The following is a 17,109-nucleotide window of genomic DNA, read 5'->3' as shown; positions in this document are numbered from 1 at the left end:
CTACAAATATAATCTCATATATTATAGATTTATTTATATTATTGATGTATAATCTTATTCAAAAGATCATGTCGTGCACATCATTAATGATTAACTAATTAAACTAATTTGTTTGCATTACAACAATTGACTAACATATAACATTGTATAAACTTAATCATAAATTAACCTTCAATTTTGTTAGTGATAAGTTTTTCATTCAATTTCCTTCCATTTTGTTAGTGATAAGTTTTTCATTCAATTTCGTTAGTGATAAGTTTTTCATTGATAGGTGCTCATTCAATTTAGTCCGACAAATACAAATATCGTATGGAAAACACATTGATATGCTTTAAAAAAATAAACAATATTAGAAATATAAAATACATGATATATCTAAAATACACAATATATGATATAGATGTCTCTAAGAAGATTGAGCAGTGACAAGGGCCTTGGACCTTTAGGTATTACCATGAAGATCCAATCACCGTATTGCTCAGTCCAAGTAATGAGCTTCAATTATAGATATCCACGGCATAAGCTACACGAGCATCCATTACAAAAAATTCTAAAAGAAATGATATATGATACACAAACAGTTCTTCCGTGGGGTGGGAGCAAGAGTAACAGCACACTCGCAGTCAAAATTACACAAATGAGCTAAATCCACATCATACAACACGGCAAAGAATCTACAAATGCTCGCCTTTTTCTCATGAAAAAAACAAAAATGAAGTAACTTAATTAGCTTTGTTCACTCTATCTTTACACAGCATGTGCCATTCCTGAAGAACTGCAGCTTGAAGAGCAAGGTGCTCAACCTCTTCCGCAGTTAGTTTCGACAATGTTGACGGTCCCTTACCGTTCTCCTGACTATCTTGCTTCTTTTTCTCTCGTTCACCATCTTCCACATCTTCATCTTCTTCTTCGTCGTCTGATGATTTTGAGGACTTGGGTGGAGGTTGGGCAGCCTTGAGCAAGGCTATCCGTTCCATTGATATCTTCAGCCTCTCGGCGGCAGCCACCTTGACTTCATCTTCTGGCATGTACTCAACACCTCCATCAGTTATGTCATCCAACCAACCTTGAGGATCGGCTTCGATTTCCTTTGTGATCGATGCATCAGACGCTCGAATAACGAATTTGCATAGCATGGTCGTTGTCTCGTCACCCAAATCTACGTTTCTGCTTACTTCACTGGCTCCAAATATCATCATGCCCAGGAAACCCCCATACCATGTTTTTGCAGCCAAACAAAGCTACACAAGCATTCAAATGGGAACAAATTAGTAATGGATCCACAGAATATTTATTAGTTAAAACTGAAGACGAACTAGCTTCTGGCTGTGGTTAAAGATCTTTGAGATGAAGAACAAGATAGCTGGAACCTGAAGCTTAGAAGAAATCTTAAAGAAGAAGAAATACAAGAATGGGCGAGCCTAACTCTTCATCTATCCAGCTTCAGCTTCACAAATGCAGCAGATTCTGTCTACTGGAAGCTGAAGCCAGGGGGACATCTTTCTACAAAATTTCTTATAAAAGATCTCTACCTTACCCACTGTAATTTGAAGCCATTTGGAAGGACCCCTACCCAAAAGGAATAAAATTCTTTATCTGGGAATTAAACCACAGAGCCATCAACACAGTCAGAATCACAGCAACATGTTTTCGTCTCTTGTGAATATGCCTATCCATTTTGGATTAGCATCCTTTCATTTTTTGGATGGCATACTGCCCTACGGATAGATCCTCCCCAATTATTGGAAGCAACCCTTGAGGGACAACATTTCAAAAGGAAAAGAAGCTATTAGGGATGAATCTTATTAGAGCTTTCCTATGGCAAATTTGGAGAGAGAGAGGAACCAATGCATCTTCAACGAAAAAGATCTCTCATTCGATCGGATTTTTTTAGCTATAATTTTATTGGCTATTTCTTGGTGCAAATGTTCCCCCCATTCCACAGCTATAGCTTTTCTTCTCTTATGTTTAGCTGGAAAAGCTTTTTGTAATCCTATTTTTGGGCTACTTTTGTAATTTCATACCTCAATGAAATTATTTCTTACACCAAAAAAGACGAACTAGCTTCAACTTCCAAGGAGTATAACATTTTTCTATTCATCTTATTTCCTGATACCATTTTAAGAATTAAAAACCCTGCTAAGCCAGCAGAAAAGAATCAAATATGCTCTAAAGTTAAACGAGTTAATCCACAGTTGAACACTTCACCAATCATGTTGAACAAGTAAATTCAAAATATTCAGAAGAGGAAAGAGGAAATGAGCTTTTTGGAAGGGTTTGAGGTAGTGATCCAAGTAAAATATCTGCAGTTTGTCTACAACACTATTGTCTCACATAAGAAGCAAGGCCACTAAGAGTAGAAATGGCAACTCGAATGTCTAGGGCAGGAATGAGAGAAAATTTCAATCCCTATCCATCCCGCCCCATTCCCCAAATTCCTCATCCTACTCCATTTCCTGATTTAATTCCTAACCAGCAACTCACCAGTTGATCTTTTCTTCTGGGAGTTTTCTTGTTGCTACTTTTGAAGCTCGGTGGTAGTGAGTTTTGTGGATATGGCTTTTTGGATTTTCAATATCTCACATGGTGATTCTGTTCTTCATTGTTTAGTCTATCTTTTGGTTCTTGTAATATATTTGGAGAACTTGTCTTTATTATTTTGGTCGTTTGGTTTTCTTTTTCACCCATTTTGGCAGCTTGCATCCTATAACATTTTTTTAACTTTTCATCTATCAAAAACAAACAAAAAAACAAAAAAAGTTGTTTTTTTGTTCAAAAAAGAATTCCTATCCAGAAAAACAAACACAATATAAGTGTACGATTATAAACAGACATAGTAACATTACTTTAAGCTCTCTTTTGTTGGCACTTTCCTCTCAACTTCCTTTAGTCCACCTGCTACCACAGATAAGGTACACTATTGTCTGCTCACTCTGATCGCCAAAAACTATCCCTATCTTGACATGACCAAAAACTAAGTCTTTTCCTACGAAGTCATCCATTAGACGTATTGGTTGAATGACCCTTGTTTTAAAAACTGACACCCCTATCTTGAGAAAATTATGCGCCCTTCCCTATACAATACACTCTCGGGCAAAGCCACTCTTCTAACCATGAATGTCAAAAGTGGGGAGGACGTCACTCTTCCTGGGGAACCCACTTAGCCACTTGGTCTGCCATTATGTGCCACTCGAAGTGTCTTATTTTTTTCCCCAAGGCTAGTGTGGTTACTTTTATTGGATAAGAAATGATTCATTAAAGAAAGGACAAAATAACAGCCCAAGGACAAGGGCCGAGAAGGCCCTCTCCACAAAACTATCAAAGAAAAGCTCCCCAATCAAGTAATATCATAGAGAGGCTGTAATTACAAAATAATTTTGTATTCCTATGGCACCACCACGAAGCTAACAAATGAACACTATCACAAATGAGGCTAGAGTGGTTATGCTTATACTCACTATCACAACATGAAAGTTCTCTCAAATATTTCCAATTTTAAAGTTCCATCCAATAGATTGATTGGCCTCATTTGTACCACCATTCTGATATGAGGTTGCATTTTGTGGCATCTGGTTTGGGTCGAGGAGGAGTTGATCATCTATTTCTTTTGAGTCTGTCCCCCTTGACAGACAGGAAGATTTTGGAAGTTTCTGCCTTACTTCTTCTGTCGAGGGACGTTCCTTTTTGTTGGGAAGGAAGGATTCTGAGGTTTGGTCTCTTAGCCCATCCAAGGGGCAAGCAGTTTTCCTGTAGCTCTTCTTTTCACCAGTTTAGTTCTTCCTTTCTTCCCCCTTCTGCCCCGTTGTTTGTCTAACTTTAAAAGGTTTAAATTCCAAAAGAGATTTTTCTAAAAAAAATTGTATTGCAGGTTTTTCATGGAAAAGTCAACATTTTGGATTGTATCCAAAGGCATTCTTCCTTCTTCTTTGGGCCACAGTGTGTGTGCTTTGCAAAAGTGCCTCAAAGGATCTTGACCATATTACGTGGAAATGTTAGTTTGCTTAAAATATTTGGGGTTAATTCTTTGAGTTGTTTGGGGTGTCTTGGGTTCGTAATAAGGACTGTCGGGCGCTGGTGGAAGAGGTTTTGTTTTTTTATGTTTTAATAAGAAACCAAGCTTTAGAGAAATGAAAAAATATACAAGGGTGGGTTTTGTTATTCCCTCCCTTTGGGGATAAGGAAAGGTTTTTGTGGCAAACTTGCTTTTTCTTTTCGCTATTTTGTGGAGATTTGGCTTGAAATAAATAATATAATCTTCTGGAGGTTGAGAGATCCATGTATGAGAGCTTTTTTTTTTTTTAACAAGAAACCATGTATGAGAGCTTATTAGATTTAGTACCTCTCTATGGGGTCTGTTTCTAAGGTTTTTAGATAGGAGCCCCCTTCTCTAAGTGGGCCTCCTTTTATAGGGCTGGTTTTTATGTATTTCATTGTATATACTTTCATTTCTCTCAATGAAAGTTCAGTTTTCTCATTAAAAAGTAAAGGAAAAAAAAGATTGATTGGAATGTCCAACTTAGTTGATACCTTCATGAACCACAAAGTTATACTTCATGGAAGCAAATATGAGTAGGGTTCACATAAATGGGTTGGTGTGGGAGGGGGAGGGAACTGAAACAACAAAACATCAATAAGGCAAAGAACCGCACCTGAAACCCAGCCAAAGTTCGAATAATATATGAACAAACTCTGTGGAAGGGCTTGGAAGACAACGATTTCAGTCCACTCAAAAAGGGAGATGCTCCATATTGCTGCGCAGCAGTAGCCTTGAAGCCAGTCCCCTCATAAATATAAGTGCCAGTATACTCTACAATTGCAGGTAAGCTGGGCCATAGGCGGAAAAACTCAACTGGAGATATCTTATGTGGCGAGAGAAGCTCAGTGAGCGGGATTTTGTAAGGAAGACACCTCAAAATCACAGGTTCTCCTAGTTCTGGCCTTAAGCTTCTCTTTTGTCTCATAATATGAGAATCTTCTTCAGTGTAATCACCGTCATAATCTCCAGCCCCACCACTCCCGTAGAAGGGGTAGTATAAGACTTGAACCCAAAGGGCACATCTCTCAAAATGTGAGACACCAACTGTTACACTGCACAGAACTGGATCCTACAAAAGCGGAAGTAGAGTTGTGAGATAGCGTTGCCTTGAAAAACGAGGTAAGAGATGGCAAGTGAAAAAAGGATTCTTCTAATATCAAATGAAAAGTTAATCAGAATTAATCCCAAAGGTACACTAGGTTATGACAAATAAATCATTTAAAACATCTCTTAACATTCTCCTAGACGAGTTAAAAAATTCATTTTTAGTGAAGAGGCTCAACATCTGAACTAGTAGTTTAGTATGGAATTAAATGATGCTGCTGCAGTGTATTAGAGCTTACTCTCTTACACCGATTCCATATCTATTAATTTCAAAAGCTTAAAATGCTAGGCTGTGGTTGACTCAATCATTCTAACTCTTGATCAAAATTTCAAAGGCAATGCTAATAGTTTTGCTCACGAAAATTTAACTGATAATTTCAATCAAGCTATATATTCTTGTCTATATGAAGATCGGCATCTAAACAACCGCAGGTAAAATTAATTTAAAGAGAAAATATCACTATCAATAATTGACAAATTTTTTCTATCATTTAGTTGAAAGTCACTGCCCAACAAAGTGAGCCACTAAAAAGAAGGGAAAAACAACAAAAGGAAAGAAAAAAGATATATTACAAAGGGGTACCTGAGAAACAAGATTACGCAGCTGTCTTACTGCTTGAGGAGAACCATCCATGAAAGACAATGCTCCAGACAACCCAACTCGAATATCCACCCGATTGAGTTCAAGCTCCGTTAAGTTTAGAACCTGCAATATGTCAATACGCTCACATACATGCACCCAGACCCAGAAGAGAACCAAATAAATATCCATAGAGCTGTACTTCATTTTGGGAGGTTTTTCCATTGCTTTTCATTAGAATTAGAGAGTTAATAAAGCAGAAGTCGTATAGAAGGTAAAAATTGCAACTCGTTAAATTTTATGAAATTGAAAGTTTAGGATTAAAAATTGATAGACCTTGAACAATAGTTGATTTTTTCCCAAAGAAAACTAAATATTATATTTTGCCTATTTACCATTGAGCCCATGTTTGTTTAGGGGATAGATCTTTTCTAGATATATTATGGATTATTTCCATAGTATTTTACTTTTTTATATTAAAAAGGAAAAAAAATTGATCCCAAATTAATAGTTTCTATCCAATAAAACTACAGTAACAAGAGAAGAGAAGCATCTTTAACCTTCAAATGCAGAGTAATCCTTCCATCGCTTGAGTTTGCCAAATGATATGCTTCCACATAGCAAGGATCACTACTGCCAGTCAAAGTCATTGCAGTTGGAGGAACCTTGAGAAGAGTAGAGTCAATTCCTTTTGTCAGCAAAAGAGTTAATTCACTAGGGTCTGGCCTCCAAAGCTCTAGAATTGCCTTGTGAACCAAACCTTCCAATTTTCTGTCCTGAGCTGCAGCTGCTTCATAGAACTGCACGGTTAGTTTGTGATGGCTAAATGGGTAATCTCCTCTGGCTTCACTAACCCCAGCCCACCTGTAAATATGCATAATCGTCTTCATTAAATAAACTTTTCACTCAATTATTTTTCAAATAAAAAGAGAAAAAAAAAATCTATTTAAATAGAAAAACAAAAGGAGCTTCTAACCATTGAGCAACGTTTCAGAGGAAATCAATAACCTAATATTATGTATGTCTAATGAAGGCTGAATAACCACGAACACAATACCGTGGTCTTCAAATTACACATATGCTGAAATATTCAAATGCTTAAAAATCAGGAAGGGTTTTCTTTTTTCCCTTTTTCTAAAGGAAGAACTGATTTCTTTTTAATAATTAACATGTGCATAAAGGGAGGCTAGGGGGGTACCACCCATATGAGAGAGAAGGGAGACCATATATACCAAAAAAAAAACCTCCAAATAACAAAAATTTTAAAAAGAAATATTTCCAAAATTTTGGAATCCATGGCCAAAAAAGAGGCATGAGGCTGTCACTCTATCCCAAGCTTTTAAAGTGAAGAGACCAGACTTTGACATACGAACAAGACCGTGTTATTTTAAAGTTATTTCCTTTTCTGAAAAAGGAAGTCTGTCATTGAATTAACGGAAAGCTACAAACAGCTTACAAAGTTACAAAGATTACAGTAAACTCCATAGGAGTATAAACAGCTCCCTGAAAAGCCTGTATTAAAGACCAATGAAAGAACGTCCTAAATCACTCCCAAAAACCTTTAGAAAAACCCAAGAAAAGTTAGGAAGGGGGTTGCCAAGAAGCCTCTAAATGATAGAGAGAAAAAATTACAAAACAGAAGATCTCTCATTAGAAATGTAAACAACTCCTTAAAAAAAAAAGGATAATTTGCAGAAAGAAGAACATCCTAAGCCACTTTCAACAACCTTGCTAAAGAGCTGATAATCTGACAAAACTCAATAGGGAATATTTGATTGCAAATTCTGAAAAAAGAAAGTAAAAATTTTACCCATAGACTACAGGCTTCCTCTAAACTTCAAAAAAGTCCACCTTCCCTTTAGAGACAGCCAGTCCCCAAACAAGAACTATTAAATCAGCCAGTCAAAAAGAAGGGAAAATCCCACTTCAATCTTTCAAGAATAGAGAGAAAAGAGAGATATTCCAAAGCCAAGAGTCTTCAACAGCGTGAACTCCCAAAAACGAACTTTGAGTCTTTCTTTTCAAAGATGAAGGATAAAGCTAAACCTAACCATCAAGATTCTAGCCTCTGCTGCCTACCATCCTTGCTCAACAGTCTTCAAAAATAAAAGATAACCAAACCTAATTAAAAATGTCATTTCTAGAACATTGCAGTTACCATTAATCCCACTAGAATGACGGAAGGAACCAAGTTGTGCCTGTTTGACCGAAATGAAAAAAAGGTCCTAGTGCCTTTTTGGGTGGTTCGGCAGGAACTAGCATTAAGGGGTAAAAATAATTTCCCTGTACACTTAGGGGCATCATATAGTGAGAATTGAAAACCACCGAGAAAATTAGATATTTAACAATCCAATATATACTGACCTGCTTTCTGAATTGCTTGAAGCATACTTGATTCTCTGTAGTATTAAACGACATTGGTGTTTGTTGACTGAATCTGCCAAGCCATTACTTCGAAATTCTTCAAGTTCTTTGGTCAATAACTGGCCAGCCCTAGGATGACGTGATCCTAATCTCTGAGCACACAGAAGCACTGCCTGAACATCTTGAAGTCTATTTGTTGTCTCTGCTGATGAATCTACGTTGAATAAGACCTTGTGGATATTTGTTACAATGATATTTAATGCGTCATCAGGGTCATCAGCAAGAAGGGGATCCAAACCTTCAAGATCTATATGCTCCGAAATTGCCCAAAGAAGACGGGCACATATTCTTGGGGTATTTACCTGCCAAGATGATAATGAACCATTAAAAGCATATCAATATATTTTACAAAGTAAAAAGGAGGAAGATAAACTAATTGAATTACCTCTCGTAAATCTTTCACAAGTTCACGTTGCAAGTTCTGCAACCTCGTCTCATTCAAAATCTGATCTTGAGAAGCCCCATCCTTGACTCTTTTTACTCCTCCCCTGGTATCATATATATGGCATAGCCTAACAAGCAACTTCAAGTAACAATCAATTGCATACGTGCGGCCATCACAATCCCACTTGACACAGGGCCTACAGACTTCAACCACCTCCAATGCCGGCTCTGTCCAGTTTAACGCTCCATAACCAGTTCCATAGGCCAAGGCTCCAATAACCCTGCTCTCCATCCCAGTGTTCTTCTGTTCAGGTAGAGGTAAAGATAACTGAAAGCAACTTTCCACCAATGAGGCAACCAATTCCTCCCTGAACAAGCCTTTACTCGTAACAGTATTAAGATCGTCTCTAATTCTAGCATCTTCAAATAAAGAAGCAATATCAGTTCCTGCAAGAGGTTTTTGACCTCTACGAACACTTTCCTTGGCGAAAAGGTCAACACAGAGAGCCGTACGGCAAATACACGCTAAGGCATGCATACGATCAGACTCTGCTCTCAAGTTCCTCACCATAAGAAGTAGTCTCTTAAACAATGAAACCTACTAACGACAAGACATCATATTGTCAGGGTACAGTCCTACTTTGAAGGTCCAGGCAGAGATTTGAGATCCAGTGAAAAAATTATCGTCTTAGTAACACCACAAAAATGCAGAACTACATATTGCCTAACGAAAACAGAATAGATGAATATGAATACACATACCTGCATATGCAAATCAAGGAGGTGAAGATTGGTAACAACAGCTCTAACAATACTTTCTCTAGCCGAAGAGAATTCTTGCCTATCCCAGAGTGTGAGAATTGCTATGATCGACTGCGAAGCCCACTCAGGTTTCCCTCCAGGCACATCAGCCAAGTACAACATATTGATCCCCACCTCAAAAATTAGTGCCGGTTCCAATGACGAAGCTAAAAATGGCGCTAAATGAGTAACTACATCTGAAACTCCCACTAACCTCTCCGCACTTGAGTCCATGATGGTACCGTTGCCAGTAGAAGACTTCGAAAGCTTACTGATGACTTCAGCTGCCCCAGAAGCCACAGCCTTCACTGCATACACAATTGGAAACACAGCGGCCCTAAAACTCTCCACAGGCAAAATCAGGGACCTCGCCATTAACGCATTCCGCTTCTTCCAAACAAAGTCTGCCATTGACGAAATCCAGTTGGACCTAATAGCAAGAGAATTTTCACTATCCACCAACTTATCCCCTGCCAACCTACTCATTCTCTTCGAATCAAACTCCTGAAACAACCTTCCGACCGACTCGAAGGCAACCTTCGAAACAGCATCCGACTTATCCAACATGTTTTTCCCAATACGCAACCACCAATTCGATACCTTATCGAGCAAACTAACATTATTCTCACAGAGCGTGACAAGGTCGTCCCTAGCAAGAATACACCCCAAAGTTTCGGTGATCGAGAACCTCAAATTATCACTTGGGGAATCAAAACAATCAGAAATTTCTTTGTGGGACTCGGTAATCAGCTTGGCGAGGCGGTAGGAGGGGATGGCAGCGAGAATCGAGACTCCAGCAGCAGTGACATCAGGGTCAGGAAAGTCGAAATCAGTGCGAATGCCAGTGCACACGATATCCCAGAGATCCGCAGTGAGACGCGTAGAGCGGATAAGATCAAAGGCGAGCTTCTTGCAAACGGCAGAGGCAGGGGAGGCTACGATCTCCTCAACGGCGGACTTGGCGATGACGGAAATGTCCCGGCCAGCAGCGGATTGCTGCAGGGCCAGGAGAAGAGCGCCGGATTGGCGAAGCGCATCGTTAGAGCGAAGGTCGGCTTGGATCTGGGCGAAGAGAATGTCCATCAGAATGGGCTAACGATCCGAGGAGTACGAAACGAGAAGCAGCATAAATTGTTGTGGAGATTGTAGTCTGATCGATGGAGCAGGAGAGGAGGAAGAAATGGAAGGAACGAAGTTTAAGCCGGAAGTTGGAGGTGGCAATGGCGAACGAACATGGTTTCGATCGACGGAGTTTCTGGTCTGCGACGGGAGTTCGGGCTGCGGTAACCTCTTCCAAAATTGTGGGTTTTAGTTTAGGCCTACCACCGAGCCCATTACTCCTCCAGCTTATACAAATGGGATATTTTCTTTGTTAGTTAAATTACCAGTTTAGTTTCTCATTTTCCCGAATTTTGAAAATCATCTAACATGTGTTTGGTTCTCGCTGTGAAAGTAGAAATTTGAAAATAAATTATTCAATCAGAAATAGAGTTGTATTTTTTTTTTTTGTCGGATACAGAATTTTAAAAAGTATTTATTAATATTTTTTTTAGTGCAACCATTTATTAGTACACTTATAAGATTTTAAAATGTTTAGTTTAATTCTAAATAATATTAACTAATTCATTTACAGTTTTGTTATAAATTTTAAAGAATTATTATTTTACCTGTTTTAATTTTAATAAAAGAAAAAAAAAAGAAATGAGTTTATAACATAAATAATATATTTATCAAAATTTTTATTTTTTCAATTTAATTATATCTCTTTAAAAATTGTTATTATACACTTTATAGTTTTAACTTTAAAATCTGAAAATATCAAATAAATATTCATACAATCCGTAGTGATGAATGGCATAACAAACAAATCTTATTTTATAATGTATCCAATATATTTTTAAATTTTCAAAATTTTAAAAGTACCTGTTGGACGAAAGTATCAATATTGTTACATCTCAAAACCAACCAATTATCAGTTTACAAATTAGAGGAATAATCTTCATTTGAGGAATTTTGGATTATTGATATCAAAATCAATGGACAATTAAAGGAGTCTATTATAACTTTATCTTTTAAACTTGGGATCCTGGACAGAAAGATCCCTAAGACACAAAATTACAAATTCATGAATTTATTGATATGACTAATATAGTTTTAAATTCGTATTATGCTAATACAACAAAAAATGATCCTAACTGGTGTTGATACAAAACGAAACATAACATACAGTGTCCAAAACCAAATCACAGAGAGATCCAGTAGTTAGAAGGCTGGTAGTCAATGGAGTGTCTATCTATGCGATTTGTAGCGCTTTCGAGTGTGATCGTCTCTATCATTAGAATCCCTTCTGCGAGATCGATCCTTGTCCAAAGAGCTCCTCCAATAACGATCTTCCTTCTCAGAAGATCTCCTCTGATAACGGTCTTCATTCTCATAATAGCTCATACGAGGGGAATGTTCATCTTTTTCATTTGAGAACCTTCTCGATTCATGTTTCGTTTTCTCGTAGTTCCCTTTATGAGAGTGCCCTCTATAGTCACTAGAACCCCTCGTACGAGACCAATCATCATCTTCATCTATAGAACTACTTCTTCGAGTGTGTCCATCCTTCTCCAAAGAATCTCTCTCACTGGACCCTTCTTCCCTACATACAGAATCTGTTTCTCTTCTAGGAGGAGAAGGTACCTAAAACGAATAAGGAACTAACTCAAAAATATTACTTCTGATGTCACAATATGCAGACCACAGTCCCATGTTGAATGATCATCCATTGCATTACAAGAATATCAAGTAGAAGAGAAGAGTGACACTGTGAACACATGTTAAGGTTTTTTCTTTTCTTTTCTTTTGATGTATGTACATCGAAGACCTTGCTATTATTAAATTGAGACAAAGATTTCGAGGCTGATATGTGCCTTTGTTTTAACAGTTAGATCGATAATACATTCAAATAAGTACCTGAAACCGGGACATGTATCGTCCTTCAGGTGGAGGAGTAATGCCAAGCCTTTTTAAATCATCGAAAGGGATCGGACGTCTGCTCAAAAGGATATAGATTAGATATATTTAACCAGTTGATTACATAAATGTATACAAAGACAAGACTAAAAATATCCAGATCAAACACTCCCTGCCCCGAACAAGTAAATAAAAACACAAAGTAAAATAAGCCGCTGTATCCTTGAAGTACTTGCTACCATAAAAGGAAAGGCAGTTACAAAGTTGAGATTGGAAATAACAAGAATACACAAATTATCAATTGGGCTGGAAAATTATTGAGAGCTATTACAGCCCAACAAGCAATTCACCAGTTTGAAAATAAATGGCTAATCCTGACAAAAGAAGTTCATGTATGAACAGGGATTACTTTTACTTTCTCACCTTGCTACTACTCTAGGTTGGATGCAAATCTTGGGGAGGACAGGCATAACAGAAGTTCAGTCAGACCATACCATGTTTCTATGCCAATAAAACATCCATTGGCATAATACAAGAGAACTGAGGAAGCAGAACTAAAATCCATGCAAAGGAAAGCAATAACCCCATCCAGAAAACAACCCATCAGCATATATAATTAGGGAAGTGAACATACAAGGGAGCTCGGAATGGTCTTTCTCTTCCTCCAAATCGAAGTTGTCCAGATTCCTTCTTACCACCAAGACCCCCTCCTATTAAAAATAGGAGATAAAACCAAATAGATTTATGTAGGATGTAATAATTGTGAGACCATAGAACTTCCATTTACCTAATCTCCGTGGAACCCATCCTGGCATTAGCTGCTGTCGGTTGTAATCAACTATAATTTCACAATCATCTATCATCGAATGATGAGCATCCTGATGAAGAGAGGAACTCACTGTCAAATATCGATATCATTGGCCATTGAAACAAACATATAATTGTATTTATTACTGAAAGTTGAGATGCTTGGGAGGTTTTTCTTTTTTTTTTTAAATGAATAAGAAAGAACCGCGAAGTTCTGTGAATGATGGGAGATACAGCAAAGGTTTGACAAGCAACAAGAATCAACCTGTGCCAAGACCTTCCAAAGAATAAGTAATTAATTAAGAAAACCTAGTGACCATGAAAGAAAACAATACAACATCACATCCCACAAATGTGATTGCCATTGGACACCATAGAGCAAAAAGGAATGTAAACCAAAAACAAGGACAAAAGTAATAAGCTCAAGTGAAATTAAAGGACTCAAGAAGTTGTACCACCTTATATGCACGTCGCATCTCTTTTTCAGTTTCATATTCAACAAAAGCATAACCACGTGAAGAACCAGTTACTGCAAAATATCATGCAGCTTAGGTAAGAAACATAATTCTGTCTTCCATCACTTCCATGAACAGAGTAATCTGAACTTAAAACATGTTTATAGTATGAATATACCAAATATTGGAAATGTGACTTGAATTTTTGGGCACTTAATCAGGAAACTCTTTAAGCCAAATAAAAGATCAAATTAAGAATTAGATAAGGAAATCACCAATGTGTCTGACTAAGCGTAGATTCTTAACCCGGCCATACTTGCTCATAGCCTGAAGGATGAAATCTATTTTTCAGCTGACAATATGTTGAAGGAGAAATAAAAGGAAAAGCAGTAATTTATTAAATGCAACAAAGCAACAATAAAAAAAGGCAAGCAAGCTTTTGAGAATCCAATGGCCCGCAAGGGGCAACCCAGTTGGCAAGGGCTTGAGGTCTCTTGGTCGTACTGGCTTAGAGGTCTCAAGTTCGAACTATCTAGTGAGTTTAATACAAAAAAACCTTTAATGTCTTCCAAGTCTGGGCCTTGGGGCGGGCGTGGGTGTCCTTAGATATATGGGAGCAAAGCTCCAACCCCCAATTATAAAAATAAAAATAAAAAAAATAATCCAATGATTGAGAAAGCTTCTGGCACGCTCAATTCCTTTCTAGTCAAATTTTTCAAAAGGAAGGTGTACACAATTTGGACCGTCTTAATAGATGCTTTCTCCTCTCTTCAAAAAAAAAGACTTTCGTCTCCAACTTTAACTTAGACGTAGATTGCTTTTTTGGGGCCAGACTCTACCCTACATAAAGTTGACAAAGGATGCTTAACCTCGGGGAAGGACATTTAACCTCGGGGAAGGACATTTATAGTTGCAATGGCCGTTCACAGGGGTTTGGGTCACCAACTGTCCAGTCATCCAAACCTCAAATGTTCCCATCAACAACTTCAATAAGGGCAAAATCGCCTTATCAGGCCTGTTAGAGCCTCTTCTCTATCATAATTTATCAAGGATATAAAATTCTTCAACTCCCACGTTCCTTTATGCTTCCTGAATTATTTTCCCCTCTACCTTCTCAATTCCCATTGGTTCTCTAATAGGAGTTGGGCATAATCCTAATTGTTTCATGTAATCAAACAGAACAGTCCATATTCCCACCTAGGCACAACACTTCTGGCAGAATATTAATAGCAATAGATTGTACTTGTACATTGAACCAATCAAATGAAAATCCAGTCGAGTTCCCTTTTCCCTTTACTTTGACTGCATCCAAAGAGCAGGGAACAACAGCACTTTCATCTAGTTTGAATTTTAGTTCAATCCTCCAACAAATCGTGCCTCTCAATTGACCAATCTAACTGATAATACTCTTCTCTTTGAGTACCCATTGGCTGCTTAAACTTTATTTTTTGAAACGAAACGATTTATAATGAAAAGAGGGGGGAGAATAAAAAAGGGAGAGAGCCCCATCATTCACAAAAAGCTCTCCAGTTGCCTATCAAGGAGGCAAAACTATATGAATGAAAAGGGGGGCATTTATACCAAGAAATAACAAAAAAAAAACAAGCAATAAAGTCAAATGTGGCTTGTGGAGAGCATCCCTTTCCTTGAAAGATACGACGATTCCTTTTGTTCCAAATAGACCAAAGCAAAGCCCTAATAAAGTGGTTCCATAGCCAGGCTTTCTCGTTCTTGAATGGATGGCTAAGGAGGGTCGATGCTAGTAGTTGTGTCATCTCTATGGGGAGGGCAATCGACCAACCAAAGGGGGGCAAGAATGACACCAAAAAGGACACCAATGCGGAGATAAGGCCATATAAGGCATTCTTCGCTGTAATTTATCGTGCGTGTTTGTAGGCTGACTTCCCATTGGCTGCTTAAACTAATACACGAATCATCATGAACTTCTTCAAAGCCTCTTTGCTGCTTCTTCAACGCCAAGGCACCGAGCTAAGACCCTATCAGACATCTTGTAGTTCAAATTGCCACAAAGCATTTCAAGTCTTTCCTGACGATACAAAGGAGGCAGCCTCGACCCCAGAAAAATGGACAAGTAAAGCAGTAGAATAACAATAACAATAAACACAAACACCCATAAAAATGGTCATTTACATCCACCCACAACTAAATCCTCACATGAAGCCACATTATCCAACACCCACGTTCCGGAGGATAATTAATTCATCCCAACTCCAACCAGAAATCAATCAACAATAAAAAACGAAGATGAGGGATTAATAGACAATACTCTGCGAAGAGTGTCTTCGTCAGTCAAATGCGAAAGGCGACCAACGAAGAGGGTGCAATAGGGGTCCCCGGAGACCTTGGGATCGCCGAGTGGATCATCTGTCAGAAACAAACCACAGCAATGGATTATAACAAGCTGAAGAACACCGAAGAGTATGAACGACGTGTGGAAAAATCAGAAACGAGAGAATTACAGAGGCCAGCGGAGGAACAAAGTAACGCCCGGTAGACGGCGTTGTCGTGGGGAAGAATATCGGTGCCGTCGATGCTGCCGGCTTGAATGGGGTGGTAGTTCTCGGCGAAGAAAACCTTGTTGACGTTGCTCCCGTTCATAGCAGACGAAGCACACTCTACACGCTTTTTCACCCACAAAGTAGAAAAAGGCCGTGAATAAAGAATAGTAATGTGAGGAAGAACTCAGCGAAGCAGCATAAATTGTGGTGGAGATTGTAGTCTGATCGATGGAGCAGCAGAGGAGGAAGAAATGGAAGGAACGAAGTTTAAGCCGGAAGTTGGAGGTGGCAATGGCGAACGAACATGGTTTCGATTGACGGAGTTTCTGGTCTCCGACGGGAGTTAGGGCTGCGGTAACCTCCTTCAAAATTGTGGGTTTTAGTTTAGACCTACCACCGAGCCCATTACTCCTCCAGCTTATACAAATGGGATATTTTCTTCGTTAGTTAAATTACCAGTTTAGTCTCTCATTTTTCCGAACTTTGAAAATCATCTAACGGTCTGTTTGGTTGGTGCTATGAAAGTAGAAATTTGAAAATAAATTATTCAACGTTGTATTTTTTTTTTTTGTCGGATACAGAATGTTAAAAAGCATTTATTAATATTTTTTTTAGTGCAACCATTTATTAATATACTTATAAGATTTTAAAATGTTCAGTTTAATTCTAAATAATATTAACTAATTCATTGACAGTTTGTTATAAATTTTAAAGAATTACTATTTTACCTGTTTTAATTTTAACAAAAGAAAAAAAAATGAGTTTATACATAAACAATATATTTATCAAACTTTTTATTTTTATTTTTAATTTAATTATATCTCTTTAAAAGAAATTTATTATACAGTTTAAAATTTCAACTTTAAAATTTGAAGGGCGAAAGTATCAATATTGTTACATCTCAAAACCAATTATCAGTTTACCATTAGAGGAATAATCTTCATTTGAGGATTTTAGATTATTGATATCAAAATCAATTGGCAATCAAAGAAGTCTTTTCTGACGATACAAAGGTGGCAGCCTCGACCCCAGAAAAATGGA

General features: G+C 37.8%; 2 protein-coding genes across 2 annotated transcripts; both read right to left on the bottom strand.

The window, feature by feature from the left end:
* Nucleotides 1-372: 372 nt before the first annotated feature.
* On the bottom strand, nucleotides 373-10,665 carry TPLATE (ARM repeat superfamily protein). Its single transcript, XM_022282139.2, has 7 exons — nucleotides 9,291-10,665; nucleotides 8,530-9,126; nucleotides 8,085-8,446; nucleotides 6,281-6,584; nucleotides 5,724-5,846; nucleotides 4,650-5,105; nucleotides 373-1,241 (listed from the first exon to the last, which is right to left on the bottom strand). The coding sequence occupies exons 1-7, from the start codon at nucleotides 10,410-10,412 to the stop codon at nucleotides 723-725; spliced, it is 3,483 nt and encodes a 1,160-aa protein (XP_022137831.1). The 5' UTR covers nucleotides 10,413-10,665; the 3' UTR covers nucleotides 373-722.
* A 779-nt stretch (nucleotides 10,666-11,444) lies between these two features.
* Nucleotides 11,445-16,488, bottom strand: LOC111009418 (RNA-binding (RRM/RBD/RNP motifs) family protein). The gene is made up of 8 exons (XM_022282492.2): nucleotides 16,030-16,488; nucleotides 15,837-15,934; nucleotides 13,825-13,876; nucleotides 13,553-13,623; nucleotides 13,075-13,165; nucleotides 12,922-12,997; nucleotides 12,288-12,366; nucleotides 11,445-12,014 (listed from the first exon to the last, which is right to left on the bottom strand). The coding sequence occupies exons 1-8, from the start codon at nucleotides 16,166-16,168 to the stop codon at nucleotides 11,619-11,621; spliced, it is 1,002 nt and encodes a 333-aa protein (XP_022138184.1). The 5' UTR covers nucleotides 16,169-16,488; the 3' UTR covers nucleotides 11,445-11,618.
* Between the last annotated feature and the right edge of the window lie 621 nt (nucleotides 16,489-17,109).

This window comes from Momordica charantia (genome assembly GCF_013281855.1).
Source record: "Momordica charantia cultivar OHB3-1 chromosome 5 unlocalized genomic scaffold, Mcharantia_2.0 BLBB01000005.1, whole genome shotgun sequence".
In the NCBI taxonomy this organism is placed as follows: Eukaryota; Viridiplantae; Streptophyta; class Magnoliopsida; order Cucurbitales; family Cucurbitaceae; genus Momordica; species Momordica charantia.
Note: the sequence above shows the minus strand (reverse complement) of the source record. Positions and strands in the feature narration are given on the sequence as shown.